The 24,124-nt window shown below is 36.2% G+C and overlaps 1 protein-coding gene across 1 annotated transcript in view; it reads right to left on the bottom strand.

Moving 5' to 3' along the window:
- MYO16 (myosin XVI) overlaps positions 1-24,124 on the bottom strand; it is a 258,913-nt gene that overhangs the window by 149,179 nt on the left and 85,610 nt on the right. Inside the window, exons 9-12 of the mRNA XM_062515094.1 lie at positions 18,025-18,175; positions 12,053-12,163; positions 9,192-9,257; positions 6,467-6,594 (exon numbers count right to left, since the gene is read on the bottom strand). Coding sequence (XP_062371078.1) covers positions 6,467-6,594; positions 9,192-9,257; positions 12,053-12,163; positions 18,025-18,175 — 456 coding nt within the window. The remainder of the gene's footprint in view (positions 1-6,466; positions 6,595-9,191; positions 9,258-12,052; positions 12,164-18,024; positions 18,176-24,124) is intronic.

Below are 24,124 nucleotides of genomic sequence, written 5' to 3' on the forward strand. Positions count from 1 at the left end.
TGGGGCTGATACTGTTGAATTTTATCAGCGACACAGACAGTAGAATCAAATGCACCCTGATCAAGCTTGCTGATGACACCAAGCTGTGGGGTGACACCTCATGCTGGAGGGAAGTGATGACATCCAGAGACCTTAACACGCTTGAGAGTTGGGCTGATGCAAACCTCATGAAGTTCAACAAAGCAAAGGGCAAGGTCCTACACCTGGGTTGTGAACATCTACAGGCTGGGCAGAGAAGTGACTGAGAGCAGCCCTGAGTAGAAAGACATGGGAGTGATGGTCAAAGAAAAAATCACCGTGAGCCAGCAGTGTGTGCTCTCACACCAGAAAGCCAAGTGACTCCTGCGCTACACCCAAAGCAGCATAGCCAGCTGGATAAAAAAGGCAATTGCCCCCCTCTGCTCAACTCTTGTGAGCACTACATCCAGCTCTGGTGTCCCCAACGTAAGAACAACAGTGAATTGTTGGAGCAAGTCCAGGGAAGCATCACAAAGTTGGTAAGAGGACTGGAGCACCTCCCCTATGGAGACAGGCTGAGAAAGATGTGGCTGTTCAGCCTAAAGAAGAGAAGGTTGTGTGGAGACCTCATGGCAACCTTCCAACGTTCTGAAGGGGACCTATGGGGAAGCCAAAGTGGAACTCTTAGTCAGCAACTGTAGTGACAGCACAAGGAATTAATGGTACAAACTGAAAGAGGGGAAATTTAGCTGAGATGTTAGGAGGAAATCTTTTACTCTGAGGGTGGTAAGACACTGGAACAGGTTGCCCAGAGAGACTGTGGGCTCCCCATCCTTGGAGGTGTTCAAGGCCAGATTGGATATGGCCTTGAGAAACCTGGTTTAGGGGGAGGTGTCCCTGCTCATAGCAGCAGCATTTGGGAATAGATGAACATTAAGGTCAACACCAACTCCTCACATTCTATGATTCTATATTATGTGAAGATCTCAACTAACAGGTCACAAAGCCATGTTTAAACCAGGTCTAAGAGGAAAAGAAATTGTGTAATGTCAAGATGGTCACTGTCACAACTAATACTAAATTAGCATCTGTCCAGAAATGACAAGGTTCTCCTTAAGTGCACAATCCTTTGATCAGATTTTCAGCTTCTGACTTTCAGAAAGAATTTAGAAAGTCAGATGGTATTTGACATCGCCCTATTAAATATGCATCTCTGCCCTTTTAATGACAACTTCACTTTCCAAACACTAGTTGTACAATGCTGACTCTGTTCTTAAGATCCAGCATTAGCCTTCTGCCCCATAATGGCAATCTCCAAATTCCATGTTTCTTGGTCTGTAGTCACTAACAGAAATAGAGAAAATGTGAAACAGGACATTAGTTCTGCAATATTCCTCCCTTACGGACATTTCAGAGTCTTGCAAATTATACCTGTATTACCCAGAAAATCAGTGAGCTCATAGACATATATAAATCATAGCTCCTCTCTTACTGCCCACTCACATTGGCCAGTTCACTGGCAACTGTGTGTCATGATGATAAAATCGTTTTGTCCCTCCACAACATACTTAATCCAAAATCACAGCTGCAACCTGCTATCACTGCAACAAAGGTTACCAAAAAGATTAGCAACAGTGGCTCTTCAGTTATTTCAGCTGTTAAGGAACTCTGAAATTAAAACATCTCTGATGCTTAGTACAGTCACTCAGTTATAGTTATTATGCTATTGAACAGAAGTGTTCATTTACGTCTGATAATCAGGTCTTATATAATTCATAGTTTGTGATAGCTCACTGCTTATCCAAAGTGCACTGCCCTTTATATCCAGCAGATAAATATGTGTATCATTCTGACAGCTATATAAGACTTGATATTTAACAAACTGTCATAGCATTTTAGTGTTTGTTCAGACCCAACTTCATCTGCCAAAAACAGCCTCTTCAATTTAAAGTTTTTCCAGGACTCAAAAATCTTTCTCACAACTAGAGAAACTGAAGCTGGGGAGAAGGGATGCTAAAATAACAGTTGATATGCCTTTGATTGTCTTCAAGAATTACAAAGCAGGCATGCAACTTAAAATTAAAACAAAAAAATACCTTCTTAAACAAAGGAACTGGAGTGTTCACCATGAGTTTCCCCTTAAGCATTAATTTTCTTCAGTTTAATATAAAGCTATGTTTGTTTTTCACTGCAAGACAAATGTGGCCCAGGTAATGCAGGGCAAGTGGACAACAAGAACAAAGAAGTACAGTGTACAGTTTCTGTCCATTCTTGAATATTTCTTATCAAGATTCATGTTTTCTGAACATTGCTGTGAAATAGCTGCAAATATTTGACATGCTTGGCCCAACTGTTAATTTTACAGTCCTGCCACAGGAGTTTTTTGATCAAAGTGGTTGCTAGATTATTTTTCAGGGCTTCAAAAATCACCAGAATGTAGTTGCTGGAAAAGAGACACAATGTGACTTAGCTTTTCTGTACATTTCAATGGGTTATATTCACTTCTAGTGAAATGCAGATTGAACCAACGAGAAAGAAATGCTATGTTAGAAATCTGCTGATATTGAATTTCAAATATTCCATTATTTGGAATATTTGAAGCAATTTAACAATGAAAAAGTGATTTGGTTCCTTGTACAAGATCTGTTTCATTTTAGGTCGAGTAAAATTTTTTGCAATGTCATCATTGTCTGCAATACTTCAGCTCTAGCAATTTAATGCGGCTTAGAGAACAATTCCAGTTTTCTCTCTTAAATAATTGTTTCATCACCATATTTTTCAAAATATGATTTGCAATATGAATATTGGTTTCTTAGAACTTTTGTTTGGACTGCCTTATCAAAGTTTAGGTTAAGTTAACATAGGAGCAAAAAAACATTCTTCTGCACTGATATTTACTTAGAAGGCATTATGGAACAGACAAGGCTTATTTCACTGATAAAAAATGTGAAATTAGAAACCGTGTGTTCCAAATGAAAGGCAAATGAATGGAAAATCTCAAATCCTAGGCTCACAAACAACTTTTGGCAAGTCCATGAAGTTTTCTCATTTTATCCCTCCTTTGTTTTCCAACTTTTCTTTATAATCACGTGATGGAGGGCCTGCTTCCTACTATTACTCTATAATTTTTTTAATACAACCTTAATTACAGCTCAAATCTTTCTATCTTCAAATACTATGAATAATTAAAAAATAAGTCCTGTTTTGAATTAAAAAGAAAAAATCTAAATTTGAAAGGAAAATGACCAGTTGAAAGCGCGAACAAATACAAAGTCACATGAAGCAAAGAACATGAGACCAAACTAATGAAGCTACATCTGTTAAATCCACCACAATTGCATTATCATCCAGGTCTTTTGCTTTTTTGTGCTGGTCTAGCTGGGCTGCTGGTGCCCCTCAGGATAGTTCCCTGGGAGCCTGTGCTTGCTGGACATCCACATGAACTGCCTGGCTGTGAAGAGCTGGGGCTGGAGCTCCAACCGCCTTTGTCGTGACTCCCCAAACCCACAAAGCCTATGTGAGCACCCCGGCTCTGAGGCCACCACAGCTGGTGGTGCCTACCAGGTTCAAAAGTTACTGCATGGAGGGGGACTTAGAGATAGACAGAACCATCACACGGCAGCAGTTAATCCAGGAAGCCCAGGTAAAAGAGTCAGAAACCAGCAACCCCAAGAAATCTTTAAGAATTACTTTCTGCAAGTACAAAGAAGTACTTGCTTACCCCCAGTTTCTGCATATTAAGCAGGTGTGTCTATACCTTTGTGATTTCACAACACTGAATCATTATTGGATCATTACTGTTTGGTAAGCAACAATCCCATTATAAAGAAATTCGATAAATCATCTGTTTAGGGAAAATACGACAAAATACAAAACATGTAAGGAGCAGTATAACCTGTCATTTCAGATGATATAAATGACAGGGCTTTATTTTTATTTTTGAAAATGTACTTCATTTTCAATTCTGACCCAAAGTACCACACTCAGAAGCACAGGAATACTTAAACCAAAAAACCTTACTCCTGCAGTACTTGAACTACAATCAGAAACGACAGAAAACTGCTAACAGAATGTGTTCATATAGGATTTAAAGGAAGAGAGGTGTGCTGTTCTGCATGAACTTTTTGAAACCAATCTCTTACTGTACTACAGTGATTATTACTATTCCAAATTCCCATTAATATGGCAAGATATATCCAGGGAAGAGTGACTAAGTTCACACACTTCTTGGGGGTGAGAATAATTTATTTCTCCTCCATTTTCAGAGTATGTAAGTGAGACACTGATTCTTGCTCCCAGTGACTGAGGTTTCTAGATTTGAAACAAATACGTGCAAGCAAAACTGTTAAATACAAAATAATGAGTTCTGTATTATCAGTAATGTTATCTGTAACTGATCAATCTTTCATGTTAGCTGGAAATTATATTTCTAATATTGAGTTAATTGGACTGTATTTCTAAACAATGTGTTAATTCAAATCTGTAACTTTACTGCATCAGCCCATTGCATTTAAAATACATAGAATTATGCTTTCAAAAAATAAATCTGAAATTGAACAGAATGCTTTTGGTGATGCTAAACTGAGGACATCCAAAGATTTCTATGCATTCCACTGTAGAACATAAGGACTTAGTTCCAGATTATTTGGCTTAAAAATGTGTTTTATGTCACAACAGTATCATTGTATATTGGCATTCCTTGCTGTTAACAAGCTAGACCATTTCATTTTATGTATGAAAGTCAAAAGTTATTGTGACTTTTTGACTCACAAAATTAGCCATCAGCATGGCATAAATCTTTGGTTTGATTTACTAAGGATTCTTAGCTTTTAACAGGACTATATTTAGGCTCCCCTCTGGACAGTGCTTTACTTATTTTGTCATTGCTTAATGTATTTTCATCTCCTGAAAAGCAGGAGCAAAATGCAGTCAGAAGGAAGCTAATTATGAAAAGTCCACCTACTGGCTATTTAAAAGCATAACTAATAATATTATTTTATTCTGTAACTTCTGTTAGAAGTTTATATGAAGACAGTTCTTGGTGTTAAGCATATATGAGTAAAGCTGGCTTGCTACAAACAGCAAATAATTGCAAATAACTGATTTTAAGTTCTTCAGTGATTTGGCCAAATGCTTTCCTGTTGTAAAATGCTCTATTTCAGTGAGTGAACTTTTCATCAGCTGTGAAATGACTGGGGGAAGAAATACTAGAAAATTGGAACAAATATTGCCACACTTCAAGACCTGAGTCCAGTTATGGTCTCCTCACTTCAGGAAAGTACATTCAAGTCCAGAGAAGGGCAATGGAGCTGGTCAAGGGTTTGGAGCACAAGTCCTATGAAAAATGGCTGATGGAGCTGGGACTGTTTATCCTGGAGAAAAGGAGGCCCAGAGGAGATGTGATTGCTCTCTACAACTGCCTGAAAAGAGACTGTATCCAGGTAGGGATTGGCATCTTCTCCCAAACAACCAGCAACAAAACAAGAGGAAATGGCTTCAAGCTGCATTAGGTTGAATGTCAGGAGGAATTTCTTCTCAGCAAGGGTGATTAGACATTGGAATGTGCTGCTCAGGGAGGCAGTGGAGTCACCATCCCTGGAGGTGTTCAAGAAATTACTGGACATGGCACTCAGTGCCATTGTCTAGTTGACAAGGTCATGTTCAGTCAAAGGTTAGACTTGATGACCTCAAAGGTCTTTTACCATCTCATTGATTCTGTAATGTCATGAAGGATATTAAGGTTAAAGATTTAGGATTTATGAAAGTAAGCAACGTGTGAAAAGATAGAAAGGTGATAAGACTGAACAACAAATTTCTTTGACTGCATCAAATTCACCAGACTCACTGCTTTCAGAGAGTTTGAGAAAAGAAGGCTTAATAGATTTGGGGATTAAAAAATTCCAACTGAATGCCAAATTTCACCATTATAAAACCAGCATATTTCGATGAATTTTTTTTCAGAGATTACTGATACGTTTACTCAGAATCTTGGAGTTATTTGCCATTGAAATAACACTGTGAATAAATGTTAAAAGCTAAAATCCATTTTAAAATCCATTTTGAGCTTGGAGAGATAAAGAACAAATTCATGGTCACACAAGCACATGAGGCTGAGTGCAAGGTCCAGTATAGGTGCCTCACCACAGAGGTTTATAATTTAGTCAAGGACTTATCATTTTTATTGTCAATAGATTCTATTTCTATTCCTGATTCATGTAATACTAGCAAACACACACAGCAATTTTGAATTCTTTACCATTAACTCTTGTTCCTAACTAATTAGATGCAGCTACATGAAGTGGCAATTGCCCAAGAGAATTTATGAACTTGAGATGTAATTAAACCTTTTTCATTTCTATTTTGCTCTAATGTATGATACAGAGATCAGTACACAGAAAAGAAATCAGTTAGAGGAGAAAATAAAATGGAAATTTCAACCGCTGAGGCCCAAGGGAAACAGCTGAAAGGCAGTAGATACAAATTAATTAATAGAAAGATAAATTTTCACCTGAGGATAAAGCACTGGGGGCGTTGCTCCTGGAATAGCATGTGGTAAGCTCTTTCAGCACAGGAAAATATATGAGGGGGAAGTGAGGAACACAGTTTTCCAGAGTTACTTAAATAAAGCTGGGTGACCTGAAAAATTGTAGAAAATTAAAATGATAAATACATTTCAAAATAATGATGTTTAAACACAGAAGTTTTGTAAGGTCTAATTAAGATACAAAATGAAACATAACTAGAGGACTTAACAGTACTGGTTTGTACGTTAAGCAAAACAAAACCTAGTAAACTACCTTTTAATACCTTACATTCATAGTTTTTCAATGTCTTGACTTGAAAATTTCCAAAATGAAATATGAACAACCCATGAAAAATTAAAATTGAAATCAAAGGAATAAGTTATAAACTAATTAATTTATTATGTGACAGAGCAGTCTCCCACAAATATAGAATAACTCCTGCAATATAGAATAACTCTCTCTGCAATATAGAATAACTCCTGACACACATAGCTGGCAACATATCCTATCCTTAAAACCTGAGTAAATCCAATTATCTGTTATAGAAACCATGGGTTTTTGTTTCGTTTCATTTTTGGTTTTGTTGGGTTTTTTTTGTTTTTTTTTTTTTTTTCTGAGGGTAATCTGATGCATCACTCCTTTCTGTCCCATGCCTGTCTTATTTATTTAGATATTAAACTATTCAGTCATGGGGTATCTTCAGCACTGTAGCTGAATGAATCCTCCATGACATACTCTCAGTCAGCCCTTTAGGGCTACCAGACCAAAAAAAAACAAAAACAAAAAAACAAACAAACGAACAAACAAAAAAACCCGAGATGAAATACACACAGTTCTCCAGGAATCATTTCAAAATGTCACAAAGTACAAAGAAAAACCTTCATATCAGTATGCTCAATGCAAAATGTTGCAAGTTTACATATTATTCTAACACAAACTTCAAGAATATACTTGTCCTCATTGGGCACATGGGCACATGTAAATTTTGGAGGAATGTAACAAAGCAGCATGACCACAACTCAAGCATTTCAACAATCACTAAGATACCTTCAAAGTTGTACTTGCATGTTCCTTGTATACTGTTATTAAAATGTGTAGTTGTGCAGTGCATTTCCACGTAAAAATGCAATTACATTACCTAGCAATTGCATGGAATTTTATAACAAGCAAAGTACATCAGTGTCCATTAATGTGTGATTCTTTATGTCATCTCAGATTGAATAACTGCTTATAAAATAATTATTTTGGTAGTATTCTATTGGAACAAAGACTGGGCAGTCAGTGCACAATAACAAAATTGTCATGAAGTTATATCAGTGGTTTTTTTTAAGAGAAGGAAACATAAAATATTGCTGCTATTAAAAGATACATATGATAATATTTTCATTGCTTCATCCTTGTTCTAAAAATAGTATAGTGATCAAAATCAATTTGTTATTACTTTAATACTTAGACCATCTGACACTCAGAGAATTTAACACAATATCAGCTAAGCTGCTGCAGTATACTGAAGCATTAAAAATAATTTTAAAAAAGTGGTTTTACAACCAATGGTTTTTTGATCATCTGGGAAATACCTGCACAATGCACAATAACGTGCAGATTACAATGATGAAGTGAAAGCAATTATCATCCAAGGTGACCCAAACAATTATAAGACAAAAAGTGTCTCATTATGAGATTAATTAAATAGATCTATCACAGAGAAGTAAAGATGCAGCAGATATTCAGGAAAACATTTTAATATGTAAATTCTTTCTCTTTATAGTTCTCTCTTGGTGCACAAAACCATGTATCTAATATAAAATACATAGTGACAGGAAAAAATACCATCGTATAAAACCTTGGGGATGATGGATAATTTCCATTTCTAGAAATAAATTTTGACTCCCAACTTGGAATCTGCTACTCCTACCATGAACATCACAACATTTCTTTCCCTCAGATTTACTACTACACACAAAGCCACGTGACACAGCAAGAAAGTCACAAATTACAATTTGCTTACCAAATTTTTAACCCTTTTTAATTCTTGTAAGTTAAATAGACATATTTGAACATTCCCTATCAGGGAGGCTGAGCTCTGTGATCTCAGTGCATCACTGAGGAGATAAGAGGAGGGATAAATAAACAGTTATAACTAACACTGTATCTCTAAAATGTCTGGGTGAAGATGAAGGAGAGACCAAAACTCTTGAATGTTTTCACATGGCTTGATCCCCCTTGACCAAATGCTGCCTGTGCCCCACCCAGGGCAGTGTTCTGCTCGTGCTGCACAACGTCACCCAGATCTGGTGTGAAGACCAGACAAACATTTTGAGACTTTGTGCACCATCCAAGGCTGTTATCTCCATAACCATGTTTTGGGCAAGGGGGTGTGAATTCGAACAACCACTGTATCAAGTATGCATCTTTTTCCAAAACTTTGACTGGAAGAAACCACTAAGGTCATCAGGAGCTATTTTTAAACAACCAAAAGAGCTCCCGCTCATTCAAAGCACTATCAAGATAGCTGTTTTACCCAATAAGACACAGAAAAAAAAGTTTATCTTGGAAGAACTTTTTCAGGTTTTGCTAAAATACTAAAACTAAGATGCTATCTCCATAAAACAGGCATATATGTTAATTAATTTTGGGGGTTTGGCCAGTCAATTCAACTATATGAATTGCGAAAAAATGTCAGCAAACTTTTAAAAAGAGAATGCTTACCATGGTAGAATAAATAGGAAGTTCTTTAAATGGGTTAACAAGCAACAGTATATCACCAATGTAGGTCTGAAAAAAAGAAGATATAATTGCTTTATTAAGTAATAAATTGAATTTTTAAGGACATTAATGGCTTTCTTCCAAAAAGAACTCTCAGCAAAGCCTCTTAAATCTAGCAAACAGCATGCTAAATTGATTAATGAATTAATTAATGAATTCTGAGCTTTTAACTCCACAGTTTGAATTTGAGATCTAAATCTACATTTCTAACAGAATTAATTAGTATTTTTGTAATAAAACTGAATTCTTCATAACTGAAAATTATTCAGAGAAAAATGGCACTACATACATTATTGGGAGATTATTTGGAAGTTAATTTGTAACTTACCACTTGCTAAATTACAAAATGTCACAGAATCACAGAAGCTGCTGTGTTGGAAGGGACCCACGAGGATCATCGAGTCTAACTTCTGGCATGCCTACCATATAAACAAGCTCTTCAAGTGATTTTTTATGGAACAGATAATAATTAAGAATTTAGAAATGCTTTACTGGTTATCCAGAGCTGATACATTAAAATATGTTGCTTGTGGGGCAAGATGGAGCAATTGATACATATAGAAGTCTTTATGCGTGTGTGTATAACAACATATGAGCATGCATCTAGAAAAAGTAAAAGAGAAACTCAGAAAGAGTAAACCATCTAATTAATGATTGTAAGTTCGCAAGATTTTACTATTTCACATTTGGGGCTATTGATGGATGAGAGGATGGCCATGAGCCAGCACAGTGCTCTTTGTGGCCAAAGCCAGTTGTGTCCTGGGCAGCACCACGAGCCCCCAGGGCAGCAGGGTGAGGGAGGGGATCCTGCCCCTCTGCTCTGCTCTGCTCTGCTGAGAGCCCACCTGCAGTGCTGCATCCAGCTGTGGGATCCTCAGCACAGGAAAGACATGGACCTGTTACGACAAGATGGGGTCCAAGGAGATGATCAGAGGCCTGCAGCACTCTCTGCTGTGAAGACAGGCTGAGAAAGTTGAGATAGTTTAGCTGGAGAGGCTCCAGGGAGAATTTATGATAACCTTCCAATACCTAAAGGGGCCTACAAGGACCATAGTGACAGAATGAGGAGGAATGGTATTAAGCTGAAAGGGAAAAGATTTAGACTAGCTACTAGGAAAAAAATCTTTACCGTGAGGGTGCTGAGGCACAAGAAGAGGTTGCCCAGATGAGCTCTGGATGCCCCATGCCAGAAATATTCAAGGAGATGTTGGGATGGGGCCCTGAGTTCAACATCTTCTACTGGAACATGTCTCTGGCCATGGCAGGAGGGCTGGAACCAGATGATCTTAAAGGTCCTTTCCAACTCAAACCATTCTACAATTCTATGCGCTTCAGTGTAAGATTGTAGGTCACTCTTGCTGCTATACTTTTTGCTTCACATAAATAGCTGTTGCTAAATTGCTCTCTTAGAATGCAAAAATTGACAGACTTCTGTCTCTGAAGAGGTCAGTCAGCAAAGCATCATATGAGCAGTTCCATTTTGATTTGGGGAAGTGGAAAACATTGTCTTTCCTAGTAAATGTACTGGTTTTCTTCTAAAATGCATTAATTTATTTCCCTTCTCTCACTCATCCTGACTTCACTGTTGGGTATTCCAGTGGAATGAAACTTTACAAAGCTTCAAAAAAACATGAAGCAAGGAACTGTTTAGTCCTAATGAGGACTTCGGCTTGGAATTGGAGCCCAAGGACCTTTCCTTCTAAGTCTAAGAACCAAGTCAAGATGAAAATATCTTCAGCACTGATGCTCTACCAAAGCACAGTGGCTGCTGTGGAGCAGAACATTAGTGATCGCTGCCTACAGTTTCTAAGCTAGGAGAATTCCAGAACAGAAGGTCCTTTCAGGTGAAATCTCCAGTATCTTAATATAAAATACTTCCTCTGTGGATCTTCATGAATTCTGTTTAAGTTATCCAGTATCTTCGAAAGTGAGATAAACAAATGCTCATATAATGAGTATCTTTTAGCATTTGATATGTGATTCCAAACACCAGAAGGTTTTTTTTTTAAATTGAATGCCACAGCACCTAAAACTGAAGTTCCCATAATTTCAAAAGGATTTACAGCAACATAACAGTTCCCCATATTCCTTTAGTCTAAATGGTGTAATCAACTTATACATTTAAAAATAGTACGCATGTTTCACATTTACATTCCACTCAGATGTTCACTAAATTAGTAATAAGTTATGGTTAAGATACGGACAGCAATACAGAAATTTCTTTAGATATCTAGATTATTAACATTACAATATAATTATTTCTCTGATGCTGGAAGGAATGAATAATTAAATCTCCCATGCTGAATTCTAAGCTTTTAAAATCTAAATTTCTTTTAAATTTTCAGTAATTATTAAATTAGCATAGTGCTGAAAATGGGAGGATCTTTTGGTGGTTTCAGAAGGAAGATTACAAATCATGGTGGTGCAGCCCCACCCCAACCACACTGTGATCTGAGTGACCTTAAAACACTCATTCATGACAAGAGTGTTCATCAGTGTTTGCCAACTTACTTCCTTCATGAAAAAAAACACATAACTTGTATTCAAATATGTGCGAAGTAATATTCCATTTTTTAATTCTCCTTTTCCTACACAAATTTGAGGAATTGCAGGGCTTACACACACACACACACCCACACACACACACCCACACACCCACACCCACACCCACCCTCATCCATTTAAAACTGGTAATGAGTTTAGGGCAGGTTACTGTCTAGAAGTTATTATAGTAATCCTATTTTTCCTATTCTCTCTTTGGTCTTTTTTGAAAGCATATTATTGATAGGTGAATAGCAACTCACATAAATCTGATTATTGTTGAAACGCTTCTGAATCTCATAAAGCAGGCTGCTGTCTGTTAGCTCACTCAGAGAAGCCAGGTCATCATTTGGAGCTGCAGGCATTAGCTTGATCTAGAACAGACAGATTAGAGAAATGAAGTAACTTCACAATAAATAATTCTATACCATAATGTTCTAACTTCAAGTATAAACCAAGACCACTAGATTTTATGGGAAAAAATTGCATTAGGAAACTGGAAAGTTGTTACTCCCAAATAAATCCACATCATTAACCTTAATCAAGGAAAGAATATAAAAATTATTATCAATGTTATGGTGTATAACTCGTTGAGTCTGATGGGCTCTCAAGAACATACCAGAGTGCCATTTGCAATCCTTAAATTCATAAAGATTCTCGGATCAAATGCAATGTTCCTGCTCACTTCATTAAATGTTTATAGCAGAAGAAATCAAGAAATTAGTTTGTGGACTTATAAAGTATTTCTTGCAGTTCTTAACAAAGATCTCAGAACACTCTTTATCATATGGGATTTGAGACTGTACTGGAATTGTACTGAGTTTGCTTGCACAATACAAGTAAGTTAGTAAGAAATTGGAAATGTGTTATTATGGAAACCAGAAGACAATCAGAAGAGTCCACTTTAGCCAAAATGGGTGAGTGAAATTGCTTAATACATTTGAGATTAGGGTGAATAATATAAACTCTGCAAGGGTAAGTAAAAATGTAATGAAACAAAAAAGACTGAGACAGGAGACAGAAGAAGAAAGAATCAGTGATAACAGAAATTTGATTAAAGACAAAATAAACACTGACACTTTAAGCAGCGGGCTTATAAATAATTATCTACATTTAAAATGTAGTTTGATTCATTTTTTATGTCAGCAAAATACCCAGAAACAGAAAATTCTCACATGAACTACAATAGAATTACGTAGTTTGTTCAGTTTATTATAATAACTCAGACTCTATTTTGAGAATGGACAATCAAGATGAAACTACTTTCTTCTGTTGTTCTGCTTAAAATGAAGGCTCAGGAGAAAAGACACTGTCCTTTTTTTTGGTGAGCACCTCAGCACCTTCAGTTTTTGTCAGCAACAGAAGATCAGTGGCAGAAGCAGACTGGGAGGTCCTGGAGGGAACATGGAGTGTGCTTCTGTCAGGGGGAAGAGCCCAAAGACTATGGATACTTGTGTGTAGTAGTGGGGAACCTGACACAGAAATTCTAAGCTGCAACTCAGTTGCCATAGGTTCAAAGTCCAGTTCACAAAAACCGGATACTCTGATTTCACTACCTGTGAAATGTATGTCTGCCTATTGGAGAGGTTTGCTCCTCACCCCATTGAAGTGAATGAAGATTCCTCTGTCACACAGAAGATGGCATTTCTTGCTCTTTTTGCTTTTAATCATGGCAGTTGGATGTACAGCTGACTAGAAAACAAGAATTCCACTTGGCAAAACAAAAAATGAAATTACATTTAGGCATTTGTCTTTGATGATGTACACTGGAATAGAAAAAAAAATTAGCAAAAGAATTCCGAGAACACTTTTTAATGTCTTGTAGAAAGAGAGCAGAGAGACAAGTCTATGGCCTCCTTTCCTTAATAGTGTGCTCACTTGGAATGCAGATACAAAATAGGCATCCGACTTCACTGCACTCCCTTGTGTGCTATCAAAACTCAGAACATCTGTGCCACAGAATGAACTTTTAATTTACCTCTAAGATTAAACCTCAGCTATGAATTTGTAAATAAAAGCAAGGTTTGGACAAAAGTACTGCTCTGGGATTCTCCATATTTTCTGAACTTTTCAGCACACTTCTTTATGCATTCTTGGTTCCTATCAGCTAGCACTCATGTAGGTATCATGTAGGATATCACTCAGGTTACATGACAATAATAATTTCCTATAGGTCATTTGGGCAGGGCCCCATCTCTGGAGGGATAAAAATTTTGCCTTACAGATGTTTATAGATTTATCTCACACAGCCCAAGGCCAGCAAAAAGGCACTGGCTTGCATTTATTTCATAATCTAGGCATGGCCAAGAATCCTCATTCTGTTGGTATGGTTAGAAATGTGAAGTGCTCAGTAAAACTCTAAGTAAGGAAATCAAAATCTTTTCAACTCCATTTTAGTTTAGAATTTGGTGTTTCAGCATTTCCTATCTGACTCATTGCATCAAATCTCATGGTTCAACAAGCAAATAATCACATAGAAATAAGAAATTCTAAATCCCTTAAACTCCCAACTGATTTGACTTAAGAGTAAACATTATGTACATTATTAATATCTTATATATGGGCACCTTAAATTTCCATTCTCATCTACTTTTTTGAGCATACAGATGTGCTTTTTATCTCAATGCATCTATCTGGCTATCATTCTAATTGCATGATGTATATGTTGTGAGACATAAAAGAAAAATAGCCATATATACAGCATAAGTTCCAATGTAACTATGCCTCTCGGAGTAACTGCTTTTTAGATTTTTGCAATGCTTACAATGAAGATTTCTATTTACTCTATTAAATTACATACACTTAACAACATTCAGAATTTGCTCATATGATAATCTTTAGTTATATCTAGTTTTATAGTTATATATATTATTTAGTGATGCATATTAAATCGTTATAAATATATTTTTATATTATTTATGTATATATATTTTTTGCATACTTGTGTCACTGATATATATATATACATCACCTCTCTTATGTGTAATATTATGCTATGCATAGCTGAGCCCATTCTGGGTCATAGCTGATACTGGAACAATCAAAAGGGCATCAGGGGATACTCCATCACACAGTTCATGTGGCCAACAATATGTAAGAACAACAAGACAATTTTATTTTCTTTAAAAAAGACTCAATTAAGAGAAAGAAAATATTTAATTTATATTTATTTGCAGCATGGAGCATTTAATTAAATTCCAATCCATTATTTGAATCTGCTATCAAAAACTTTCCTTCCCAGATTAGAGGGAGAGGAAGAGATATTGAGAATATGATAAAATTCTGGAAATTATTCACACTGCTTTCTTTGTTTGAAAGCTCAGATCTTGACATTAGTGATGATCAAAGAACACCTTTTTTTTACCGAGGAAAAAAGCAAAAGCTAATACAAGCCAAGAGAGGTCCAGAATGCTTTACTGAAGTAGTCATTTCATCCCCATCTCCTATACTTCAAAAATATAAAATCTTAATGGGAAATAATAATTTCTTAAGGCTTTTTTTCATAATTTTTGCAATTAAAAATACGTGAAGCAATATATAAATTTGAACAGTGATTTCTTTCCAAACCAAAAAAGTTACAGGCTTTTTCTATTAAAAATGTATGTCTGAGATGTGCTAGGATTAATTTTTTCATTTTGATTCCCCCAATAAAGGCCTAATCTGCATGCCATATTGCCTAGGAACGTGTGGTATTTCTGACATAAAGCATATGAAATATCCTCCTGACATATTTCAATAATACATGAACATAAAACCCAAGTAATGACTCCACACAACCTATTGAAAAATTAAACAGAACAGGATTACTTTGAGTGTAGTTTGAATGCAACTGGTGGTAATAAAAGACAACTCATAGAAACTCATTCGAATTAGGATATCCTAAAAGCAGGAATAGCAGGAAGGCGTTGTTCAAAGATTTCCTTTGGTATCACCACTAAATAAAAACTTTACTTCCCAAGTTGTGAAATTAAAAAATAATAATAACAAAAAGTGTTAAATGGATACATTTCGTCCTTGAAAATGAAGGTCTAAATATTCTAAGACAAGTACAGATATGACACATATTTACCTACAGTTCATAATGCATGGCAACTAGTAGAGAATACAACCCCTCTACTTCCAGGATCACAATTACAACAAAAGAAAAAAATATTACGGGTTTTAAGTTGACAAAATCAGAGACTCTTTACTTGCCTTAGATTTAACTGTTTCCTGAAGTGATGAAAGTAGTTTTCTCTCTTTCCTTAAGAGCTAAAACTCATTAAGCCGTTGCCAACTGAAAAGTTGTATTAAATCTTTCCAAACACAATCAGTCATTTAAATCCCCATCAAAACAGCATCATTTCTAACCTATCCCCTGTTAATGATAATTTTTTAGACAGGACTCTTCCTATCCTCCCATTCTAGGGAGCATCACTTCAAACTCAGCAACTACAGATATTTTCTAGTTTTCCCTGTTTCTGAAAAAACATAGGATACACACTCCTAGCTTGTTTAGAGCAGAATTTCAGACTGTTTCTGGCAGAAATTTCTCAAATAAAAGAGTTAAAAGAGATTCACCTTTAAGTGTGCTCTTTTGTATTTGAATTATAACTGTTGTGGGAGGTTCCATTATAGTATGGTGAAACAAGAGTGCTTTTGAAAATCTGCCCTGGGACCCTGAGGAGACTCAAAGACATGCTGGAGAATGAAATTACCAGCATAAAGACTTCTGTTTGCTCATTTTCACCTGTTAGATTAGCTGCTCTTATTCCAATCTGTTTCTGTGTATTAGTGCATGAACTCTAAAGCAAAAGTTTAGCTTTGAGATAATGAAAACATGAATGATTTTGGCTAGGCTTACATCAAAAGAGAATCAGGCAGAAAGAAATATCTGTCTTCTTGTGCATGCTTCTGTTGAACATCTAGGAGCAAGCAATAATCTTGGCAAGACTGTACGGTAAATACTTCCCTCTCTTTTCCTACAATTATAGGAGTCCTCCTTAAAGGGTTGCAAGCGTTCACTTTTCTGACCAGCAGTGCTTGTCCCTTGGAATGACAGTTTCCATATAATCACATCAGTCAGCAACATTAGAAACTGCATGACATGCAAACAAGATGTAAACCAAGTGCAAAACATGTTGTGGTATTCTCTGACTGCATAGGGAACTGAGCACTCCTCAGGATTCCAAAGCTGAAGTTCTTTCCCAGACTGACTCATATAATTTACATATGGGTGCACTGATTGATCTCTGTGATCAAGCCATTCCTCTGAAACACATCCAAATAAAAAAGCAGTGGAGTATGCATTCTTCTGCCAAGACAGAGATTAAGTTTCTTTGAACCGAACGTGGCTTAAATCGAACCAATATCTTGCTCCTTTTCTATGCTTCAAACTCACAGTAAATTATTTTTAATGGAAATACTCCCCTCCCCTATCCCCTGGACTCTAAAGTAGCTTTTTCTTAAATGGAAAATATTTCTGGAATATGTGTTTGCCAAATGCATACAACAGAAAATAAAACCCCTGTGTATCACAAAAAATCCAAACAAAACAAAAACCAAACCAAATGCAAAGAAAAAGTGCGGGGGGGATGGTGGAGGGGGGGGGGGGGGGGTGGCAGTGGGAAGTCCTAGACATTCAAACCTGCTAGATTTAGACAGGATAGATAATTGCCTCCTGTTGCATTTATCCTATATACTGAATGGCATTGTCCTCCTGTGGAAAAAACTGTAAACTCTATCCAAATAATCAGTGTTGATAATCTAATGCATTACCACAAGAAATGGAGTTAACATTGCAGCTGTAAATCTGGCAATTCCACAATCCCTAGCTTTGAGTTACAACCACTTACTAGGCAACTTGATATTCCTTAGACATTCTTTTTGTTTTTTCAGTCTCCCAGGTTGTAGTTTCTTTTGCAACTCGAAGTTTGAGAAAAGTGCACACTCTAGGCAGAGCAAACAGTTGTCCCTCCCCTGTTGTGATCCATGAATAGACTTTGGGGGGCTCTGAGCCCTCCCCACAGCCCCTGACCTGCCAGCAGTAGCTGGCAGGAAGCAGCTGTTCAATTTGCAGAGGGAATTCTTCAGGGTCAGAGAGACTGCAGGGAGTGATCAAGGTGACAGGGCTCCACAGTGCAAACGGTATTGCTGTGTGGTGAAGGAGAAAAATACTATGGTCTTTAGCTTCATTAAGTTTACAACTCCCAGACCTAAGCACTAATGAAAATTTCAAGACACTGCATGCTGTTACCTGCTCAATTTTGGTTGTGGTGCTCACAGCGTTATTTTCAGATGCACTGTCTTGAGATTGCTGTTTACATAAGCCTTTAGCTGCATCCTTGAACATGGTATCTTTCTCCAGCAAACTGTCTTGCTTGGCAATCGGTAAAGCCAGGGGATTGCTACAAAGATAATCAATAAAGCAATTAGAGTCCTGCTGAAGATGACAGACGACCAAATGTGGGTGGCACAAGCACAAAACTGAGATACAACTCAGGGCTGAAACACAAGCTCCTGGTCCAAGTACTAAAAAGAAATTGGTGAGAAATAAACTGGTCACATAGGCTGGCCTGTTCCCAAAGACACAGAGCAACCTACTTTGATTTAAAATTCACCCTTATGCATGTCTTTTGTGAAGCAGAATTGAGAAAGAGAATATGCATGAGTCTGCTTTAACACCCCTAGGCTGGCAAATCAATAGCCAATTTTGCAACTGAATTTAAAAAGTACAGTTAGACTGCACAATACTATTTTGAAAAACAGTATGTTAAATGCAATAATACCTATATTGTTATTGCAGTTATTAAAATTAAATTCCATCATCACTTTTTAGCTTACTTTTAATCTGGCAATGTCTGAGATGCACTTTATGACCAGAAGCTACTAAGAAGTTGTGCTAAGTTAAAAATAACCAACCAAACAAGCAAGCAAAGAGCAGACTCCTGAAATTACTTGAACAATGTGCAATACTCTTCAACCACATAAAAGTTAAACTACTCATACACATGGAGCTGATTTCCCAATTGGCACTTCAGACAATACGATACTTCTGAAAAACAACAATGCCAAAATCTTGGATGGCTTTTCAGAGTTGTACATTCAAGGAGCTAGCGAGGGATCAGCTGCAGGAGTTGAGAATACAAACACCTTAAAAAAATTGTCTGGATTCTGACAGTGCAAATGAGACAATCTCATGGAGTGTACATCAGCTCCTTGCCAAAATGCATACACAATTACTTTGAAAGGAAATGTGGACTTAATATGGGAATGTGGGAATAGTGCAATCCACTATGGAATAAAGCCCAAACTTTGTTAAAATAAATATCTTATTTACTCTAAGTTACTTGACTTTAACCACTGATTATAAAAATCCCACCATGATTATACAGTTAACTTAAATGAATGTTAGTGTTAGCTATGAGGCTAACACTAATAGCAATTTGGGATAAGAGCTGTTCTTGGAAACAGAACGGAAATACACACAAGTTTAGAAATAAAGGATAAAACACCTTCTAGACAGAATTCATTGAAAAACAAGATGAAGTAGTTTTCCACTAAATAAAAGATAGACAAACAAAACTTTTTTTTTTTTTTATGAAACTGTCACTCGCAAATATTGAAAGAATTAGTTTAAACATTTTATAATTAAATATAAATGGGTTTTGCCTCAAGATGATTTGCTTCAGACATTTAAATGTAAAACATCTAGAGGAACATTGGTGAAAATAATAATTTCTATTTACTGCTTAGATTTACCATGGATAATTTTGTGGAAAATTTACCAAATGTCACATGGACAAACAATCCACCCCCATTTTTTTTTTGTTTGAACTGCAGAACAGAACTTGGCAATTAGAACAAGATATATCAGTGATCAGACTGTAGAAGAAATTAAACAAAAACCAAAGCACTGCCTCTTATATCTTTCTTAGTATTCATGTGATGTTTCTTTTAAACTGTGAAGATCTAGGACTTCGTTGCTGTGAAGTTGAACCATTTAATCTTACCCCTTTTGTGGTAACTACACAACACTCATTAGAAACACTTCTTAAAATTCAGCTATCAACTCCTCACAATCAAATACACCTTTCTGGTGTCACAAAAGAGAAGTAGGTTGTACATCACAGCAAAGAGTGGGGGGAAAATGGATGCATACTGTTTTTGCAGATGCATTTTGAACTTAAGAGGACAATAATAACCTGATTTAACATGCACGTTTCATGTACTGATGTACATAAGAATAGCCTTTAAATTACATTTATGAGATTAACAGGACTTTGGAAAGGATGACATATAATTCATAATAAAATAAAAGTGTGAATGATTCTGTGAAAGAAGAAGACATACTAAAATTACACCAACAGTTCATTATGATTCAGGTTCAAGAAGACACTATGAAAAATAAACCAAAGTATTTTTTTTCCAGAAAACACTGGCTTCTTGGAAAAGTATTTCTCTTAGTCACAAAATTAAATCAAGCAATGCCTCTGAAAGCTCAACTATAGAATAGTGCAAGAGAAGATTTTATGTTAATGTGTGCAAGTATATTAGCATGAACTGTCTTCTTTTATGAAAATTAATGGATAATTAATGGATAATTAATTAATAATTAATTAATTGCAAAGGAAGACTTGTGCCAATATTATGTTGCACAGTAGACAGGAAGAAATGTTATCAAGGGTGATATTTGAACATGGTAGGACTTTCTACCTGCCTATCCAACTAGAAAAAATATTGAATGCTATATGGAGGAACAGTGATTTTAATTTTTATGTAAAGAAGCCTTCATGTACGGAATTAATTTGAAGTATTGTGTATTTTTATTGGACATTTTTTAGATAAAGTAAGATGGTTTTCTCTAAATTGCCATTCTCTAACATGTCGTTTAAAAAGAAAAGGAATCTTATGAAACATAAGAGGTGACAATCAAATAACTGGAAGTTTCATCATCAATATTGGAAGCACTTGGGCACCTTCTAATTTGATAAGAGAATTATATCAAGGCAGTATCTGCAATAATATTTTCATGGGCCCTTTGAGCTTGTAGCTTTTGTTGGAGAAAATTTCTGTAATCCTTCCAAAGATAATTCCGAGATGCTTCAAACAATTTCTAAGCCAGTTGACACCTGTAAAGTGCATAATCTCTGAAATTTCAGTCTAAAAATCTTCTTAAAGTTACATAAAAGTAACTTCAGAATAGATTAAATATTAGAAGAATGCTTGAAAATACGAGAGTAATTAAATTGCAAGTGCTATATAAATGGTTACATGGAAAATAATTGAAATGTAAGAAAAATTGAATCTCTTTTCCGATTTGCCCTCTTGAACACATCTATTTCTATTTTATTTCACATTCTTGTGCTGATTTTGAAACATATCATTACTATAATTAATATTTACTTAAACATGCATCAGAAAATATACAATGTGATTAAGTTAGCATTACAATGAGAGTAAGTTCCTCATTTTTTAGTATCACTACCTAAATGACTGCACTATCTGTGCTCTACAGGCACACACACTGGAGTAGAAGTATAGTGATCATTGTGACCACAGCACAAGCCTGAAGTCACACAGTAAACAGATATGGTCAACTTAATGCTCTGAATTGTAAGCTATGTCAATTAATGCACTCTGCACTGCTATTTTTGCCAGGGGAGTAACAAATTTTCTTCTGGCTGTACCATTAGAATTAAAACTGGCAAAACTTTCAACACAGACTTTAGGATTGCTGCAATGGTCAACCTTCAAGTAACTTCACGACATTCCTAAAATTCTGTCCTTGAGCTAATTTACTTGGTCACTTACGACCAAGGAACTATGCTGGAGCAGGAATGGCCTTAAGGGTGCTGCAGCTTGTGGAAGGCTTGTGTAGAGCACAAGAAAAGAGCAAGACAAGAGGAGTGACAAAGGGAAATAACTGCAATCTTTCCCTGTGCCACCCTCACCTCATTGATGATATTGAGTGCAATGCCAGAGAAAGCCAGGCTTGCATAACAGCACATTTCGAATATATTGACTACTAAATTTTGTTTCCTCTACCTGAGCAGAGGCTTTCAATTCACCTCTTCACAATGTTTTTCCAGAAATCAACGCTGCAATTCAAATTTGAACCAGCAAAACTAGGTTTGCTGACAAAACACGTTATATATAATTGTTTGTTCATCCTTTTTGAGTCTGTTTTTGAATACTGTTTTTTTTCTGAGAAATGGCCACAAAGCAATATTGCTACAACATAGAGTTACTAGGAGCTATTTTAAAACTTTGCACCTCAGATTATTTTCTTACATCAGGAGAGCTGATGAAGAATGGATGCAATAAAGAACAAAGAAAAGGGACATGTGAATTATTATTGTGGACTCCTCTTCAGCACTAGAAAATTGGTTTGGTACACAAGAACAGCACAGATATTGATCTTCAATCTAGCATATTTACACATCTCTCTACAGACTTTTAGCAGAGCATGAAGGATGAAACTTTGTTTGCAACATTAGCCACTGGAGAAAAAACAAAAGTTGAAACCAGTCATCTAGGCTGCCTCTCTAACAGGCAGCATGGAGCCACTCTGGAGGTTAATACACTATATCTTAGGAATATGTCTACTATCATCTGGAATAATACCTCTCTGCAAGGTTCTGGGTTTCACAATTATAAGCATGATACTGTAGAGCCGAAATAATTAGCTTTGAGATGTCACCTGATTTTCAGCCACTACAAATTAAGATTGGAGGATTTTTAAGTGACATGGAACACTGTTCACCAACAGTTTTCCTTATTCAGTAGTGATAGCTGAGACATGCATGGGCAAAATACATGAATCAAGAATACTCCCATCCCACAATAGCTGGCTGACCAGCTGATAGTCTCCTGCACTGATGGCAGACTTGATAGATTGGTACGGCAAAGCTCTGGCTGAGGAAGTCTCTAAACCTAAAACTGTCTCAAGAAGGTGCTGAAGTGGCATTACTTCAATCTTACTGTATCCTAACAATGGCCCCCTGGCTATGTGCACAGGATCACTGCCAAAGTCAGTGCACAGAGCTGAACAGGGCTTTGGCTTCTCCTGCTGCTGTCCTCTTATGCAGGCACTACAAACGAGAGGCAGTCCCACACTGTTGGATACAGTTGGCAATAGAAGCTAAACTCATCCAATTCAACACATAAATCAATTTTCTGTTTTTCTCTGCAGTGGACTTTGCTTTTTCAAAGCCTCCAGTGAAGGTTTTTACACATGGCAGGTCTTTATTACTGTCATATAAAGAGTCACTATATGGAAAACTCTCAAGATTTAGCTATCTTAATATATGTATTACAGGAAGGAAAGAGTAGAGAATAAATATTTTCAGACCACTTAAAATTTGTGCAAGTCAGGTCTTCCAGATGTTAATGGATGTTAGCACTAAAACTAGTATTCAGTACAATATACATGCACTACAGTACAAACTTCTAGAAATTAAAAACATGGAAATGCATCAGCTAGATGCAGGAATAATGACTAAGTTCTCAAAGTCTCTAAAACCTTTATGAATCACTTTTGCTATGCATCATTACATAGGTACAAGAGTGATCTACCTTCTAATATTACAACATATCAATAATTAAAAATAAAAGTTTTAGTTACATTTCAGAATCCAAAGGCTTAGTTTCATGCCTCAAAATTTAAATTTTTCATTTAAAAGACAGTTGAAGGTCACATAAATTTGAGGAGTATAATTTATGTTATTGAAATAGCAGGTTAGACTAGAGGACTGTTTATTTCATAAGGAATTAACGAGCATGAAAAATCAGCAATTTCATAAACAGTAGCATCATATACCCAGCCACATGTATTAATGACTACAAATCCTGAAACAGAAACAACGCACTGTGTTTACCACCCATGAAATATGCAGTCTTTACTAAATATCAGTATATCCCAAGGAGTTCGGAATTTAACAGATTGATCATTTCATGACAGTTGCTCACCTCTTTCCAAACATATCCAAACACATTCTGCCAACCACAAATTATAGCTGCAATGAAAGGGAAGCATGTATACCTTATCTGTCTCTCTATAAGAGCTTTTATTCATTGTTTTCCTCACACACTCTTCGGTGATTACTACAGAAAAATTAATGTCAGTGTTTTGCATGATTATGCAACTAACAGATATATACTTCAAATATGCAGCAACTGCACACTGTATAAAAACACTATTTGCAGTTTTTAAAATTCCGTGAATCACAGTATCTGGAAATAAGATTTTGAAGTATCAGTGTGTCTTGTACTACTATAAAACCACCAATTGTGCTTTATACCTATTGTACATCTCTTTTCACATACCCATGACAATCTTTTTTGTAAGATTCCCA

Source organism: Cinclus cinclus, chromosome 2 (genome assembly GCF_963662255.1).
Source record: "Cinclus cinclus chromosome 2, bCinCin1.1, whole genome shotgun sequence".
Taxonomy (NCBI): Eukaryota; Metazoa; Chordata; class Aves; order Passeriformes; family Cinclidae; genus Cinclus; species Cinclus cinclus.